The 18,345-nt window shown below is 36.0% G+C and overlaps 1 protein-coding gene across 24 annotated transcripts in view; it reads right to left on the bottom strand.

Moving 5' to 3' along the window:
- Positions 1-18,345, bottom strand: part of SENP7 (SUMO specific peptidase 7) — a 170,844-nt gene that overhangs the window by 83,584 nt on the left and 68,915 nt on the right. For 20 of the 24 annotated variants that reach the window (XM_029213805.1, XM_029213804.1, XM_029213806.1 and 17 more), the window contains 2 exons: positions 16,448-16,545; positions 3,478-3,675 (listed from right to left, as the gene is read on the bottom strand). The exons of 2 other annotated variants lie outside the window; for them this stretch is intronic. In XM_029213805.1, coding sequence (XP_029069638.1) covers positions 3,478-3,675; positions 16,448-16,545 — 296 coding nt within the window. The remainder of the gene's footprint in view (positions 1-3,477; positions 3,676-16,447; positions 16,546-18,345) is intronic. 2 more of the 24 variants (XM_029213818.1, XM_029213817.1) reach the window with 1 other exon arrangement.

Genomic DNA, 18,345 nt, shown 5'->3' on the forward strand with positions numbered 1-18,345 from the left:
AATGAAATCCTACCTAAGTAAAATGAAAATAAGACAAACAGCATCATGTAAAAGTCTCAGTCTCCTAGTCTAGATAGCAAGCCCCACAAAGAAAACATCTAACTAAAGCTATACCCTAAACAGTTCTCCAATTTTCTTATTTGAAGCTTGTGATACCTCTTCTCCTGATTGTCCCCAAAATTACAGAGCAGATAATTGGTTCTGATGGAGGAAAAGACATTTCAATCAAGGAGACTGAAGATGTAACTCTGCTGAGAAGCAATCTCTTTCTTATAGTCAGCAAACATGTATTGAGCGTTTAGTATGTGCCCAGTACTGTGCAAGGAAAAATAATAAAATGTAGGGTCCCTGCCCTCATGAAGCTTATTGTCAGGGAAGCAGAGAAACTAAAAATCACAGTATAGTGTGATGAGTGCTATGATACAGGAACAGGCTGCTTAGCAAGACAAAGAAAGGGATCAAATGCAGATGTGGCAGGTGGAATCAAAGAAGAAATGAGCTCAATGTTAAATATAATGAGCTCAATATAAGTCAGTAAAGGGGAAAAGGAGAATTGTTCCCAAGATAAGAGGAAAAGCATGAGCTCAGAGGAATAAAACAGCATTATACATTCAGTGAACTACCAGTAGTTTCCTAAATCTAAAGCACAGCATAAATATGGAAGAGTGGACATACACAAAGCTAGAGATAGTCAAAGGTGAAATCATCACGGACCTTGTATGCCAAGGTAAGGAATTTGAACTTTATCCTAAACTTTATGTGGAGCCACAGAAAGATGTTAAACTGGAGAGTGACAAGTAACATCTGCCTTTTAGAATGAATACTTCAGCAACAATACAGAGAAATAACCGAGAAGAAAAAGACTATGCTCAGGAAGCCCAATCAAATTATGATCCTAATAATAAAGGCACAAAGTTATCAGGGCCTGAACTGAGGCAGTGGCAATAAAGATGAAGAAAAGATCATTTCAAGACAGATTTAGGAGGTACAAATAACTAGACATGATAAATGATTGGATACAAAGGATAAGGAAAAAAGAGGAGCCAGGACAATTTCCAAGTTCTAATTTGAAGAACTAAGTGTAAAGAGGAGTCATATATTCAGACAGGGAGGAGATACAGAGATAGGAACAAGTCTGAGAACAAAGACGATGCATCCACTTTGGAACAAGTTAAATTTAGGACACCTAGAGCTGAGGGAAAACGTCTGGACTAACTAGTAGTTCATCCCAGTAAGTGAACAGAACAACACACACACAGTAAAAACCAAATTCGAATCTTATTGGGACTCTTCACATTATATTTAAATTTCATGGACACATAATCTAGCTGCTAACAACTTGTGGTAAGAAAAACTATTCCAAGAGAATGAAACATTACACTTTTCCAATCATGCTGATCTAATTGAAAAAAGGACAGATATGGGATGAGGGGACAGATGTCACTTGGAAGAGAGCTAAAGCTTCTTTTCAAGAGAATCAAAGGGATTGGAAGGGTCATTCCTTTAGCCCCCTTTATTTAGATCTAGCAGCACAGTAAGGGAATAGCTCACCTGTACTAAGGAGGAAAAACACTGGACTCCAGGACAATGAGAGCAAACTGCTTCATAAATTACTGAAGCTAAGTTGTTTGACTCTAAGATTTTGGGTGCTTTAGAAAGTTAAATTTACATCAGATATGATCTAGTACGGAAATTCCTGTTACATAGCTTTTTATGTTTTTGCCTTTTTTAAAAGAAGTGTCCTTGGTGAAAAGGGAACCCTCCTCTGCACTGTTGGTGGGAATGTAAATTGATACAACCACTATGGAGAACAGTATGGAGGTTCCTTAAAAAGCTAAAAATAGAACTACCATATGACGCAGCAATCCCACTACTGAGCATTTACCCTGAGAAAACCATAATTCAAAAAGACACATGCACCCCAATGTTCACTGCAGCACTGTTTACAATAGCCAGGACATGGAAGCAACCTAAATGTCCATCTATAGATGAATGGATAAAGAAGATTTGGCACATATATACAATGGAATATCACTCAGCCATAAAAAGAAATGAAGTTGAGTTATTTGTAGTGAGGTGGATGGACCTAGAGTCTGTCATACAGAGTGAAGTAAGTCAGAAAGAGAAAAACAAATACCATATGCTAATGCATATATATGGAGTCCAAAAATAAATGGTACTGATGAACCTAGTGTCAGGACAGGAATAAAGAAGTAGACATAGAGAATGGTCTTGAGGACATGGGGAAAGGGAAAGAGGGTAAGCTGGGACGAAGTGAGAGAAGCATCAACATATACACACTACCAAATGTAAAATAGATAGCTAGTGTGAAGCAGCCGCACAACACAGGGAGATCAGCTCGGTGCTTTGTGACCACCTAGAGGGGTGGGATAAGGAGGGTAGGAGGGAGACGCAAGAGGGAGGGCATATGGGGATCTATGTATGCATATGGCTGATTCACTTTGTTGTACAACAGAAACTAACACAGCATTGTGAAGCAATTACACTCCAATAAAGATGTATTAAAAAAAAAGTGTCCTTTTTAAAAATACAATTAATGCATAATACTATGTTCAGATGTTTTGACAGAGTTCTTTAATATTTAAAATAATTGTGCTGAAAGTTAACAGGTTTTCACTGGATCTTGGCTTAAAGCACTTACAAAATCGTTATCAGATTACAGACCAAATAACCAAAGCACCATCTAGCTAATGACAGGATGTTCTAATTGAAAGCAAAATACCTCCCCTAAAAAGTACTCATTTAAGGGTTAAAACCGTAAGTGGAAATACATTAAAAATATTATTAATATGTTACAGATGACAAATTCCCAGAGCTAATTCCTAATTTTTAGCCCCAAACTTCATATATAATTCTTTTAAAAAATATAGAACAAAACTTGTTAGTTTTCAAAATTAAACCACATATTTATTATCAAAAATCTGGGAGTAATATTTCAAAATCATCTCCTTTTTTAAAAAAAAAATGCATGTAAAATACAAGGAAGCTCACAAAGTCAAAAGTAGTAAGGACCCAGGTTAAATAATATTTAAAAGGTACGTTAAAGATGCAGAAAATTAAAAAGATCTACAGATAGACAGATATACATACCTGTTTTATTTTCTGCATCTTTAACACATCTTTCAAAAAATATTTAATCTAGGTCCTTACCCATCTATATATATCTAGTTCTTCATTTTATATCATATGTGAATCTCTAAAAATATGTACATGTGAATCAAATTATTAAGCTAAATGCACTACGAATACTTGTTTTTAAAAATAATTCTATGTCAATCTAATGAAATGTAGAATCATTAACTTTGTAAATTAAATTGTCAACTTTAAGATTTGAGGGAGTCACACCTGTATATGCAGATTTTCTTAAAGATCATTTCCAACAATCTTATTTTGAAGACTATTGGACTTAAATTATTTCAACTGCGGTAAGTTGAACAAAATCAATACTGAACGTACCTTTCAGATAAATTAAGGCTTTGGTGAAGAGGTTCTAATTTTTGACATGTCTCTAGGCTGTCAACAGATGTCGAAGGCAATGAGTCTGATTGCACCTTGCTGGCATCACATAAATTAGCATCATTTTTAGGTAGGGTCTTTCTGAATTTTCGTCCTAAATCCGTCCATAGGACATTCGTCAACATAACTTTGAGTTGCCTGTTACACACATAAATAATTAATACATACAGTACTAAACATTATATAATACATGAATTCATCACAAATTATAACAAATGAAAACTTCCAGGAATTCTAAATTCAGTTCTTCAAGAAATTAACCAGAGTAGTAAATATCATAAGTAAAAAATATGCCTAATCATTCTCAAATATACATGAAAAACTAAAGCACATTTCACTTAAATTGGGACTTTCTTCAGAATTCTATCTAGTATACTACATCTGTGGTCACACACACGTACAGCTGTTGGATTGCTGGTAACCAATCTGTGCTTGGTCACACTACAAGTGGAACAACAACACACATCTGCACATCATGTCACAGAGGCAGCCACTTTCTGCACTAAAAATGTATTTTTGTTTTAGTATTTGATTTGGAAAACATAATTAAAACTAAGGATAACAGTACAACATCTACAATCTTAACCCTACATAGTCTTAAGATACATTTAATTTTACCTTATTTCTAAAAATATGTCAACTTAAAACACTTACTGTACCTACACCAATTTCAAAAGTAAAACTGATAAATCCAAACACTTCCAGCTCTGCCTCATTACATTTTGCCCATTACTCATTCAACGTATCTATGTGCTGATAATACCTGAAGAACTGTGTTCAGTTCTAGAACCATGAAATATAGTTTCTTCAGGACTGTGAACAGGCTACCAAGTAGATGTGAGACAATGTCAAATGAGGAATGGCTGGAAGAATTGGAAATGTGTGATCACAAGAGTGTCTATTCTATTCCCTAGTACCAGTTTTAGGCACTGTTTGTTTAACAAATGTTAATAATATTAAGAAACAGAAAGCAAAATGTTCATGTATTTTTAATATAAAACAGAGCTCAAAGAAATCACTTGTTTGCCGCAGCCACTTGGGGCTGTATCTTCAGATCATCTGGAAGAAGCGGGATAGAAGGCTTCAGAGGAACCTCTATAGAACGCACTGAAACTCCAAATACTTTAAGTTTATAGATTTTAGAATTATCATTAAAGAATAAAGAGATGAGTGAAATTTCTATGAATGAATAATAATTCATTCTTTGTTCAACAAATACTTACCAAATACCTTCTAGCAAAACAACTGTACTAGTAGAATCTGGAGATTCAGCAACAAACGAAAGAGTTACAGTTCCTGCCTTCATGGAGCTTACGTTCCAAAGAAGAATTACCCGATTAGTTATTTAATTACAACTGTGATGAGCAATATGAACAGAAAATACAGGTGCTGCATTTCTTCTGAACCAGATCAGGGAAGGTTTTACTGAGAATATGACATTTACGCTGAAACTGTCCAAAGGAAACAAGTGGAAAATGGAGAGTGGTTCAAAAAGGAGGACAAAATGTAAATGCTCAGACAAGAGTAAAGCTTGTTCAAGGAAATTAAAGGACTTACCTGGCTCAAGTGCTTAGAGTGGAGAGGAAATTTGTATAAGTAAGGATGGGCAGTTAGGCAGGACCCTGTGGACTATACTGAGGATTTGAAACTTTAATGTCAACAACAATATCAATCCCCTAGTTTTAACAAAAGAATCATGAGACCAGAGCTGTATTTTTAAAAGATAACTTTGACCTTTTATGAATAATAAAGAAAACACCAAGAGAAAAGGGTAGTAATGAATTTAGAGAGGAAATGGTGCTTAGGGATAGTTTAGTGGAATGGTGGGAGCAGAAATGGGAAAGAAGAAAAGGGACACAGACACAGCAAATGTAGGCAGTTGACAAACAGCTACGAAAGGGGGATATAGGACAAGAGCTGAAGACAAATGTGAGATGCAAGAAAGGTCTTCTTAGTTAGTTATTGTTTGGTTAGTTAGCTTAAGATAGAAAATATCTGTGTAAGTTTCAGTGCTTATGGGAAGAGGTCAACAGACTAGGAGAGGTTGAAGATACAGGAGACAGTATAATTAACTTTATAATTAAGTTTCTTAAGAAGTAGCATAAAAAGAGCTAATATTTACTGAACATGCACCATATACCAGGAAGCATGTTAAGACCTCTACAATGATTTACACTTCATTTAATCCTCACAACTACTCTGTGAAGTATAATGGTAATTATTCTTCTGCAACTGAGAAGACCAAGAATAGAATGATTAATAACTAAGTCCATAGTAAAATGAGTGAGTGGTGAGAGCGGGATCCAGAGCCACACACTCTCAACTCTGTTGCCAGCACTCTTAACTGCTCCACTGTGCTGGTTTATGGTGGGAAAAGAACCCCTCTTCCTTCTTCCAGAAACCAAGATCATTTTTTCAAAGTGATACAAAAGGTAAAAGAACACAGGCTTGAGGAGAGAAAAGGTTTCAAATCATCACTGTGGAGAGGGGGAACACAAGCTGACTAGAGAAACACAGTAGGATTATCTTGAAGTTGAGGAATCCAGTAGGGTTAATAACCACAAATTTATAATGGCATAAACATACTGTGTTTTGTGATTTTTTTTCCCATCACTGCTCAGCCACCTTGGTGTCAGCACAATGCAAACAGATAATTAGGTTCACAAATGATTATTAATTACGAAGGAAAAAGGCACCTTTATAACTAAAAATCTGGTAGCTACCACCTTAACCAAGTGATCAAATGTAAGGCCACCAACAGTGGGACAAGCAGACACTATGTATCCCCTGATATAATGCAATAAGCAAATGACATCAGCTATGAAGTACTTTTGCCAAAAATGTAACATGAACCTAATTATGAGGACAAACACAATTATAAAAATCTAGAATGTAGGACATTCTACAAGACAACTGGCCTGAACTCTTCAAAAAATCAATGTCATGGTTTAGGGGGTCGGGGGGAGGCAGGGGCTATTCTAAGATTAAGAGACTAATGAGGCATAAAAACCAAAAAATAAAATGCATGAACCTCAATCTGATCCTAGATTTTTTTAACAAAAGACATTTTGGGGGACATTTAGAGAATTCTGATTCTACACTTTATATTACATGATAATATGAAATTATTATAAATTTTCTTCATAATGTATTGTGGTTATCATGTAAAAGAATTTTCTTGTTCTTAAGAAGTGCAGGCTAAAGTATTCAGAGGTGAAGTGCCTGACATCTGTGACTTACTTTCAAATGGTTCTGCAAAAAAAAATGTGTACATGAATATGCATATGTGATATGCACTTACATACATGTATGAAAAGAGACTGAGAGAAGGCAAATGTGGGAAAATGTTAACATCTTGCGTGTTTGTTATACTCTTAACAAAATAATCCCGCCTGGCCCTGTACCAAAAAAATATGAAATGGGAAAAAAGCTATGCATGAAGATATTCATCACAGTATTATTTATAAAAGCAACAAAATGAAAGCAAATTTAAATTCCCAGCAATAGGGACTTCCCTAGTGGTCCAGCAGTAAACAATCTGCCTTCCAATGCACGAGACACAGGTTCAATCCCTGGTCGGGGAACTAAGATCCCATATTCTGCATGGCAACTAAGCCCTCGCACTGCAACTACTGAGCCCACACACCTCAACTAGAGAGAGGGGAAAAATAAAACCGCATGCTACAATGCACACGTGCCACAACTAGAGAGAAGCCTGTGCACCACCAACGAAAGATCCCACATGCCGCAACAAAGATCCCATGTGCCGCAACAAAGACCCGACACAACCAAAAATTTTAAAAATTTTTAAATTAAAAACATAAAAATTCCCAGCAATAGCAGAATGGTTAAGTAAACAATGATAAAGCCACTTAATGGAATGTTACTTATTAGTCTCTTAAAATCTTCTACTTTAAATTTTAAGAGTGACTGGCTGTGTTTTTTTCTTTCAACTTGTCTTTATTTCTCTTTTCTATACTAAGCAAGTACTATACTATTTACATAAAGAGAAATGTCAACCAATTAATTTTGTAAAGAATGGTAAACATCTTTACCCAGTCAAAATCTATCTATTGATTAGTGAAAAAAAATTATTTTTTACATTCAGGACTACTCTTTTATAGGTTTTACAACTGTACAACTTAAAATGATTAAATGAAAATACTTCTAAAATCTTAAGGATATATAAGGTATACTTTTCGTCTGAGAAAACTACTATTAGTAATTTGCTAAATTATTTGGGAAAATATCCCAGTGGTAATTTTAATAATTTTAAATATGAAAATATCCAATGTTGGAAAATGCCATTTTTCTATTCACCCAAACCAAATAAGAATCACCACTGGTGATTTTACTAGTAATTCTAATAGTTGGCTCTAAGTGAAAAAGACAATTTGGATTCTCTGTGAAAATACTTATTTCATGTTCATAAATTTGCTTTACTGTAATCTGATTGACTAATAATATCCTAAGGCAGAAGTCAGCAATCTTTTCCCCCCAAATTAAAGGTAAAATTTTTAAAATTTCTATATATTTAAATATATTTGAACACTTCACAAGAAAGACATATGAATAGCGAATATGCACATAAAAAGGTGCTCAATATCATTAACCTCATCTTTCCAGTCTTTAAAAAAAGTTTGTCTTTTCAAAAAAGGGGGAAGGACAGCAAAATATTTCAACAGACACTTTGGAGAAGATACCAAAGAACAAGAAGCACATGAAAAGATGCTCAACATCACCATTCATCAAGGAAATGCAATTAAAACCATAATAAGATATCACTACACATATATTAAAAGGGATGATGACAGAGATTGACCATACAAGTGCTGGCAGAGGGTGGAGGAAGTAAAACTCTTCTGCACTGCTGATGGGAATGTAAAGTGGCACAATTGCTTTTGGAAAACATTTGGCAGTTGCTTAACAAAGTTGAAAATGTACTTTCAATGACCCAGCAACCCATCTCCTAGGTATTTAACCAAAAGGAATAAAAACATGTCCACACAGGCACTTGTACATGGATATTCACAGTAGCTTTATTAATAGTAGTATTAATTTTTCACAGAACTAAAACAAAAAAAAGTTTAAATTTGTATGGAAACATAGAAGACTGCAAATAGCCAAAGCAATCTTGAGAAACAGAAACAGAGCTGGAGGAATCAGGCTCCCTGACTTCAGATTATATTACAAACCTAAAGTAATCAAAACAGTATGATACTGGCACAAAAACAGAAATACAGATCAATGGAACAGGATAGAAAGCCCAGAGATAAACCCATGCACATATGGTCACCTTATCTTTGATAAAGAAGGCACAAATATACAATGGAGAAAAGACAGCCTCTTAAATAAGTGGTGATGGGAAAACTGGACGGCTACATGTAAAAGAATGAAATTAGAAAACTCCCTAACACCATACACAAAAATAAACTCAAAATGGATTAAAGACCTAAATGTAAGGCCAGGCACTATAAAACTCTTAGAGGAAAACATAGGCAGAACACTCTATGACATAAATCAAGCAAGATCCTTTTTGACCCACCTCCTAGAGAAATGGAATTCAAACAAAAATATACAAATGAGACCTAATGAAACTTAAAAGCTTTTGCACAGCAAAGGAAACCATAAACAAGACGAAAAGACAACCCTCAGAATGGGAGAAAATATTTGCAAACGAAGCAACTGACAAAAGATTAATCTCCAAAATATACAAGCAGATCATGAAGCTCAATATCAAAAAAACAAACAACCCAATCCAAAACTGGGCAGAAGACCTAAATAGACATTTCTCCAAAGAAGATATACAGACTGCCAACAAACACATGAAAGGATGCTCAACATAACTAATTATTAAAGAAATGCAAATCAAACCTGCAATGAGGTATCACCTCACACCGGTCAGAATGGCCATCAACAAAAAATCTACAAACAATAAACGCTGGAGAGGGTGTGGAGAAAAAGGAACCCTCCTACACTGTTGGAGGGAATGTAAATTGATACAGCCACTATGGAGAAGAGTATAGAGGTTCCTTAAAAAACTAACAATAGAACTACCATACAACCCAGCAATCCCACTACTGGGCATATACCCTGAGAAAACCATAATTCAAAGAGTCATGTACCACAGTGTTCATTGCAGCTCTATTTACAATAGCCACAACATGGAAGCAACCTAAGTGTCCATCGACAGATGAATGGATAAAGAAGATGTGGCATATATATACAATGGATATTATTCAGCCATAAAAGGAAACGAAATTGAGCTATTTGTAGTGAGATGGATAGACCTAGAGACTGTCATACAGAGTGAAGTAAGTCAGAAAGAGAAAAACAAATATCATATGCTAATACATATATATGGAATCTAAAAAAAAAAAAATGGTTCTGATGAACCAAGGAGCAGGACAGGAATAAAGATGCAGATGGAGAGAAGGTACTTGAGGACACGGGGAGGGGGAAGGGTAAGCTGGGATGAAGTGACAGAGTAGCTATGACATATATACACTACCAAATGTAAAATAGATAGTGGGAAGCAGCCACATAGCACAGGGAAAACAGCTCGGTGCTTTGTGACCACCTAGAGGGGTGGGATAGGGAGGGTAGGAAGGAGACGCAAAAGTGAGAGGATATGGAGATATATGTATACATATAGCTGATTCACTTTGTTATACAGCAGAAACTAACACACCATTGTAAAGCAATTATACTCCAATAAAGATGTTTAAAAAAAAAACAGAAACAGACTCAGCGACATAGAAAACCAATTTATGGTTACAAAACAGGAGGGAGAGGTGGCGAGGGACAAATTAAGAGTATGTGATTAAGCGGTATAAACTACTATACATAAAATAGATAAGCAAGAAGGATTTACTGTATAGCACAGGAAATTATATTCAGTGTCTTGTAATAACCTATAATTGAATATAATCTGAAAAAATATATAACTGAATCATTTTGCTGTACACCTGAAACACAGTATTGTAAATCAACTATACTTGAATTTTAAAAATTACTGATCACAGATCACCATAACAAATACAATAACAATGAAAAAGTTTGATATATTGGGAGAATTACCAAACTGTGACACAGAGACACAAAGTGAGCAAATGTTTCTGGAAAAATGCTACCGACAGACTTGCTAAATGCAGGGTTGCCTGCAACATTCAATTTGTAAAAAATGCATTATCTCCAAAGTGCAATAACATGAAGCACAATAAAACAAGGTATGCCTGTACCTTATGACTGGTATCCTTATAAAAATGGCAGAAACAGACACACACAGAAGGAAGACAACATGAAGACATACAGGGAAAACATGTAAATATGGAGGACTGAATGCATGAAGAAGAGAGGAGAGAGACATGGAACAGATTATTCCTTAATGCCTTCAAAGGAAGCACAGCCTAGAGGACACCTTGATTCACATGAAATGTGAATGGATTAAATAATCTAGTCAAAGGTCGAGATGGTGAGAGTAGATTAAAAAAAAAAAAAACAAGACCTTCTGTGTTCTGAATGTTTGTTTCACCTCAAAATTCATATTTTAAAATCCTAACCCCCAAAGTGATGGCAGTAGGAGGTGGGGCCTTTGGGAGGTGACTGGGTCATGAAGGTAGAGCCCTCATGAATAGGATTAGTGCTCATAAAAAAGGTTCAAGAGAGTACCCCTTCCACCCTTTGAGGATACAGTAAAAAGATGGCCATCTAAGAACCAGGAAGCCCTCACCAGATACTGAATCTGGGAGTGCTATGATCCTGGGCTTCCCAGGGATTATAACACTTTTGAAAAATAAATGTTTTTTGTTTATAAGCCACCTAGTCTTATGATATTTTGTTATAACAGTCTAAACAGAATAAGATAAGATCCAACAATATGCTCTCAACCAGAGACACACTTTGGACTCAAAGAAATAAACAGGTTCAAAGTAAAAGGATGGAAACAGGTGCACCATGCAAACAGCAACCTTAAGACAGGTGGAATGGGCTCTATCAGTATTAGACAAAATAGACTTTAAAGCAAAAAAAGAAAAAGTCTGTAGAAACAATGAGGGACATTTCATTGACAAAAGGGTTAATTCATCAGTAAGATATACTGACTATAAATACACATATACTTAATAACAGGACCACAAGGCTCATTAAGCAAAAACTAACAGAAAGGAGAAGTTAACAATTCAACAGTAATAGTTCAACACTTAAAACCCCAGTCTTCATAGAACTAGACAAAAATCAGCAAGGATACAGAAGGCTTGAATAACACCATCAACCAACGCATCCACAGACCACTCTAACAAACAGGAACAGAATGCACATTCTTCTCAAACACATGGAACATTCTCCAAGAAAGACCACATGCCAGGCCACAAATAAACCTCAATAAATTTACAAGAAGTGAAATCATACAAAACGTTCTCAGACCACAGTGGAATTCAATTAAAAATTAACAACAACAAAACTAAGTCATGAGGATATAATGTAGAACATGGGGACTATGGTTAATAATACTGTATTGTATATTTGAAAGTTGTTAAGAAAGTAAATCTTAAAAGTTGTCATCACACACAAAATAATCTGTAACTATGTGAGCGATGGATGTTACCTATACTTACTGTGGTGATCATTTCATAGTATATACAAGTATAGAATCATTATGTTGTATATCTGAAACTAATATAATGTTATATGTCAATTATATCTCAATAAAAGAAGAAAATCTTTGAAATTTAAAAATACATAGAAATTAAACAATTCACACTTTCAAAAGAAGTGAATCAATCATACCAGAAATTAGAAAATACTTTTGAGCTTAATGAATAGAAAATCAAAACATACCAAAATTTATGAGGTGCAGCTAACGCAGTGCTTAGAATAAAATTTAAAACTAAACACCTATACTAGAAAAGAAGACATCTCAAATCAACAACCTAACCATGTACCTTAAGAAATTAGAAAAAGAAGCACAAACTATGTCCAAAACAAAGAGAAGAAATAAAAAATAAGATTACAGTGAAACTAAATGAAATAGAATATAGAAAACCTACAGAGAATATTGATGAAACCAAAAGTTGGTTCCTTGAAAAGATCAACAAAATTTACAAGTATCTAGGTAGACTGAACAAAAAAAGAAAAGAAAGAAAGAAAGAAAACACTCAAATTACTAAAATGAGGAATGAAAGACAGGTCATCACTAACAGTATTACAGAAATTTTAAACAGTATAATAGAATACTATGAACAAATGTATGGCAACAAATTAGATAAATAAAATATACAAATTCCTAGAAAAACAGAAGCTACCAAAACAGATTCATAAAAAAAAAAAATAGAAAATCTCAACAGACTTATAACAAGGAAAAATCTGAATTTCTAACTGGAAAACTTCACAGATACACACACACATACACACACACACACACACACACACACACACACACACACACCACCAATGAATGACCAGATGGATTCACTGGTGAATTTTATCAAACATTTAAACAAGAATTAATACCAATCCTTCAAAACCTCTTCCGGAAAACAAAGGAAGAGACAACACTTTTCACCTCATTCTACAAGGCTATTATTAGCCTCATTCCAAAGCCAGACAAAGACAACATAAGAAAATAGCAAGTTATTTTCCCTTCTGAATACAAACATAGATATCCTCAATAAAATCCTAGCAAACTGAAACCAGTAACATATAAATGGGATCATAAATCAGAATCAAGTGAGATTTATCCCAGGAATGCAAAGTTGGTTTAAAATCTAAAAGTCAATTTATGTAATACATTATATTAATAAAGGATACAAATTACATGATATAAGTGCAGGAAAAGCATTTGACAAAATCCAACACACATTCATCATAAAAAGCCTCCCACAAATTAAGAACAGAAGGGAACTTCCTCAACATGAAAAAGGGCATGTCTTAGTCTGTTCAGGCTATAACAAAATATCACAGACTCAGCAGCTTATAAACAACAAACATTTATTTCTCACGGTTCTGGAGGCTGGGAAGTCCAAGATCAGGGTGCTGGCCAACATGGTCAGGCTCTGGTGAAGGCCCTCTTCTGGGTTGCAGACTGCGGACTCCTCACAGTGTCCTCACGTGGTAGAAGGCACCAGGAAGCTCTGTGAGGTCTCTTTTATAAAAAGAGCACTAATCCCGTTCATGAGGGCTCCACCCTCATGACTTAAGCACCCCCCTCAACGGCCCCACCTCCAAACACCATCACATTGGGCATTAGGATTTCAACATATGAATTTTGGGGAGATATTGTACAAACATTCAAACCATAGCAGGGCATCTATAAAAAACCTATAACATCATACTTAATGGTGAAATACTGAATGCTTTCCCTCTGATAGTGGGAACAAAACAAAGATTTCCACTCTCACCAGTTCCATTATACATTGTACATTCTAGCCAGGACAATTAGGCAAGGGGAAAAAATCAAAGGCCTCCAGCTGAAAAGGAAGCAGTAAAAAGCATCTTTGTTTGCAGATGACATGATCTTGTAAATACAAAATTCCAAGCAATCTACTAAAAATTTCTAGAACAGGACAAACAGGGTCACAGTATATAAATCAGGGTCAACATATATAAATAAATGGGATTTCTACACACTAGTAATGAACCATCTAAAACTAAAATTAAGAAAACACTTCCATTCACAACAGCATCAAAAAGAAAATACTTGGGAATAAATTTAACAATAAATGTCCAAGACACACTGAAAGTTACAAAACACTGTTGAAAGAAATTGAATAAGACCTAAATAAATGGAAAGATATATTCATGAATCAGAAGATTTAATTTGTTAAGACAGCAATACTCCCCAAATTGGTCTACAGATTCAACACATCCTCCATCAAAATCGTTGTTGGCTGTTTTGCTCAAAATGACCAACTGATTCTAAAACTCAGTTGAAAATGCAAGGAACCCAGAACAACCAAAACAATCTTGAAAAGGGACTTCCCTGGCAGCCCAGTGGTTAAGACTCCATGCTTCCACTGCAGGCGGCATGAGTTTGATCCCTGGTCGGGGAACTAACATCCTGCATGCCACACAGTGCGGCCAGAAAATTTTTTTAAAAAAATCTTGAAAAATATTATGAAGTTGGAAGACTCACATTTCCCAATTTCAAAACTTACCACCAAGTTGCAATAATACAGTGTACAGCACACAGCGGTACTGACGTAAAAACAGACATATACATCGATGGACTAGAATTCCAAATCCAGAAATAAACACTTACATTAATGTCAACTGATTTTCAACAAAGGTACCAAGAAAAATTCGTACCTCTTCAACAAATGTTGCTGGGACAACTGCATATTCACAAACAAAAATATAAATTTGGATGCCTATCTCATGCCATACGCAAAATTAATTCAAAATGGATAAAATACCTAAATCTAAGAGCTAGAACTATAAAACCCTTAGACGAAAACACAAGAGTAAATCATCATGCCCTCAGATTAGGCAATAGTTCCTTAGATATGACAACAAAAGCACAACAACAAAAGAAAAATAGATAAATGGGATTTGATCGAAGAGAAAAAAACTTTCGTGCTTCAAAGGACACCATCAAGAAAGTGAAAAGCTGAGTGAGAGAAAATATTTCCAAATCATATATCTAATAAGGACCTGTATCCAGAATATATAAAGAACTCTTACAACTCAACAATAAAAAGATAAACACCACAATTTTTAAACAATTTTTAAAAGGATCTAAACAGACATTTCTCCAAAGAAGATATACAAATGACCAACAGGCATATAAAAAGACACTCAATGTCATTAGGAAATATGTACCAAAACCACAATGAGTTTATCATTTCACACCCACTAGGACAACTATGGAAAGAAGGAAGGAAGGGAAGGAGGGACGGAAAATAAGTATTGATAAGGATATGGAGTCACCGATATGCTTATTTCCTAAGGACAATTCACTTGAAAGGTGAGAATTCAGACTAAACAGCTTACAGAGTGCTCTGACATAAAATCAAGAATTCCAGTTAGGACTTCCCTGGCGGCACAGTGGTTAAGAATCCGCCTGTCAAATGCAGGGGACACGGGTTCGAGCCCTGGTCTGGGAAGATCCCACATGCCGCGGAGCAACTAAGCCCGTGTGCCACAACTACTGCCTGTGCTCTAGAGCCCACGAGCCACAACTACTGAGCCCATGTGCTGCAACTACTGAAGCCTGCGTGCCTAGAGCCTGTGCCCTGCAACGAGAAGCCCACACACCACAACGAAGAGTAGTCCCTGCTCACTGCAACTAGAGAAAGCCCGTGCACAGCAGCAAAGACCCAATGCAGCCAAAAATAAAATAAAAAATAAATAAACTTATAAAAAAAAAAACTCCAATTAGTCTTCTCATTTGTGCAAACTCCCAATAATTGTAATTTTTAACTTTGTTACTGTCACTTTTTATTCATTCACTATTCTTAAAAAGATAATATCCTTTTGCAAAATAACAACTTTTTAAGCATTTACTGATGTCCAATACTAAAATTTAGCTCCAATTTCCTGCTGGTAATAATTGTAATTTGAATCCCATAGATATTTAATTCCAGCATATCCATTATTCATTAATACTATGACTTTAAGACCAGAGTTGCTAAATGGAGGACAAAAGGTGAATCCAGCATCTTAACGAGTCTATATGTAACTCTTGCTTTATTAGCTAAAGCTTTCAAGATGTTACAAACATACAAAAACAAGGAGTTAAGATGAATTAGAATCACAGAAAGAGCTTAGAAGGAACAGTAGAGGTCACTGAACTCAATCACTGTATTTTAAAAGTTGTGGAAATTTGAGAACCAAAAAGGTTAAATGAATCATTCATGGTCACACTATACATAGTATAAGCCCATCCTATATCACACACATACATGTATCTTACCTTTCTGCTGATGTCTTAGAAGTGACAGGACGCCCACGTACACCTTTTTTACTTTTATGGTCTACAGAGAGGACCTTATTTCTTAGGCTCCTTTTCCACTAAGAAAAAAAAATGGAATTTGGAGTTTCAATAATAAATATAGCAATATGACAATTAAGAGGCACTTAAATTTTCTTTTTATTTAGAAATTCAAGATAAACAGCCAAAGTCATAACAGTTCACAGAGGGGGAAAACTGCAATCTACAAAACACCTGGCATCTTTTGCTAATGAGGATATAAAAGTCCAATAAATTACAGAAAAAAGACATTTATGGACTTCCCTGGCGGTCCAGTGGTTAAGACTCTACATTCCACTGCAAGTAGTGCAGGTTCAATCCCTGGCTGGGGAACTAAGATCCCACATGCCACGCAGCCGAAACATAAATAAATAGATAAAAAAATAAATAAAGGGTCTGGACTTAATTCGTTAAAAAAAGAAAAAGAGGGCTTCCCTAGTGGCGCAGTGGTTGAGAGTCCGCCTGCCAATGCAGGGGACACGGGTTCGTGCCCCGGTCCGGGAAGATCCCACATGCCGCGGAGCAGCTGGGCCCATGAGCCATGGCCGCTGAGCCTGCGCGTCCGGAGCCTGTGCTCCGCAACGGGAAAGGCCACAACAGTGAGAGGCCCGCATACTGCAAAAAAAAAAAAAAAGAAATGAAATGAAAAAGAAAAAAGACATTTAAAAATGTAAAGGTAATTTTAGTCAGGAAATAGACATTTTAAGACTCAAAAGCTTACATCACTATGAAAAATGGTGAATGTGTTTAAAGGAAATAAAAATAATTACATGCCAAGTTAAACAGAGTCTGTGATTCTGAAGTAACTGCATTTATAAACAATTGGAAGGGATTACAACTGATTCCCTATGAACTGCTGCATGGAAAAAGTTTAGGGAAGAGTCAGATATCTTACTAACAGTGTTTAGATTTAATCCAACTACAAACAAAGTTAAAGTTGATTTAGTTAATATAGAAACAGGACTTCCCTGGTGGCGCAATGGTTAAGAATCCGCCTGCCAATGCAGGGAACACAGGTTCAATCCCTGGTCTGGGAAGATCCCACATGCCACGGAGCAACTAAGCCCATGAGCCACAACTACTGAGCCTGCACTCTAGAGCCTGCGAGCCACAACTACTGAGCCCTCATGCTGCAACTACTAAAGTCCATGTAACTAGAACCTGTGCTCCACAACAAAAGAAGCCACCGCAATGAGAAGCCCACACATCACAACAAAGAGTAGCCCCCGCTCATCACAGCTAGAAAAAGCCTGCACGCAGCAGAGACCCAATGCAGCCAAACTTTAAAAATTTTTAAATATATATAAACAGCGTGGGGACTTCCCTGGTGGCGCAGTGGTTAAGAATCCGCCTGCCAATGCAGGGGACACGGGTTCGAGCCCTGGTCCAGGAAGATCCCACATGCCGCAGAGCAACTAAGCCCATGCACCACAACTACGGAGCCTGTGCTGTAGAGCCTGTGAGCCACAAATACTGAAGCCCACGTGCCTAGAGCCTGTGCTCCGCAACAAGAGAAGCCACTGCAATGAGAAGCTCGCACACCTCAATGAAGAGCAGCCCCAGCTCACCGCAACTAGAAAGCCTGCATGCAACAAAGAAGACCCAATGCAACCATAAATAAATAAATAAAATTTATTTATTTATTTTTAAAAAGAGAAACAGTGTGAATCTGGGCAAATAAATTACTTCTCTATGCGTTAGTTTCCTTACGTAATAATGGTTACTATCTCACAAGGATATATGATGATTATATAAGTTTAAAATACTGTCTTCCTTCCTAAATAGACATTTCTCCAAAGAAGACATACAAATGGCCAAAAAGCACCACAACAAAGAGCAGC

The sequence above is a fragment of the Monodon monoceros genome, unplaced genomic scaffold (genome assembly GCF_005190385.1).
Source record: "Monodon monoceros isolate NGI ecotype Baffin Bay Population unplaced genomic scaffold, NGI_Narwhal_1 Super_Scaffold_11, whole genome shotgun sequence".
In the NCBI taxonomy this organism is placed as follows: Eukaryota; Metazoa; Chordata; class Mammalia; order Artiodactyla; family Monodontidae; genus Monodon; species Monodon monoceros.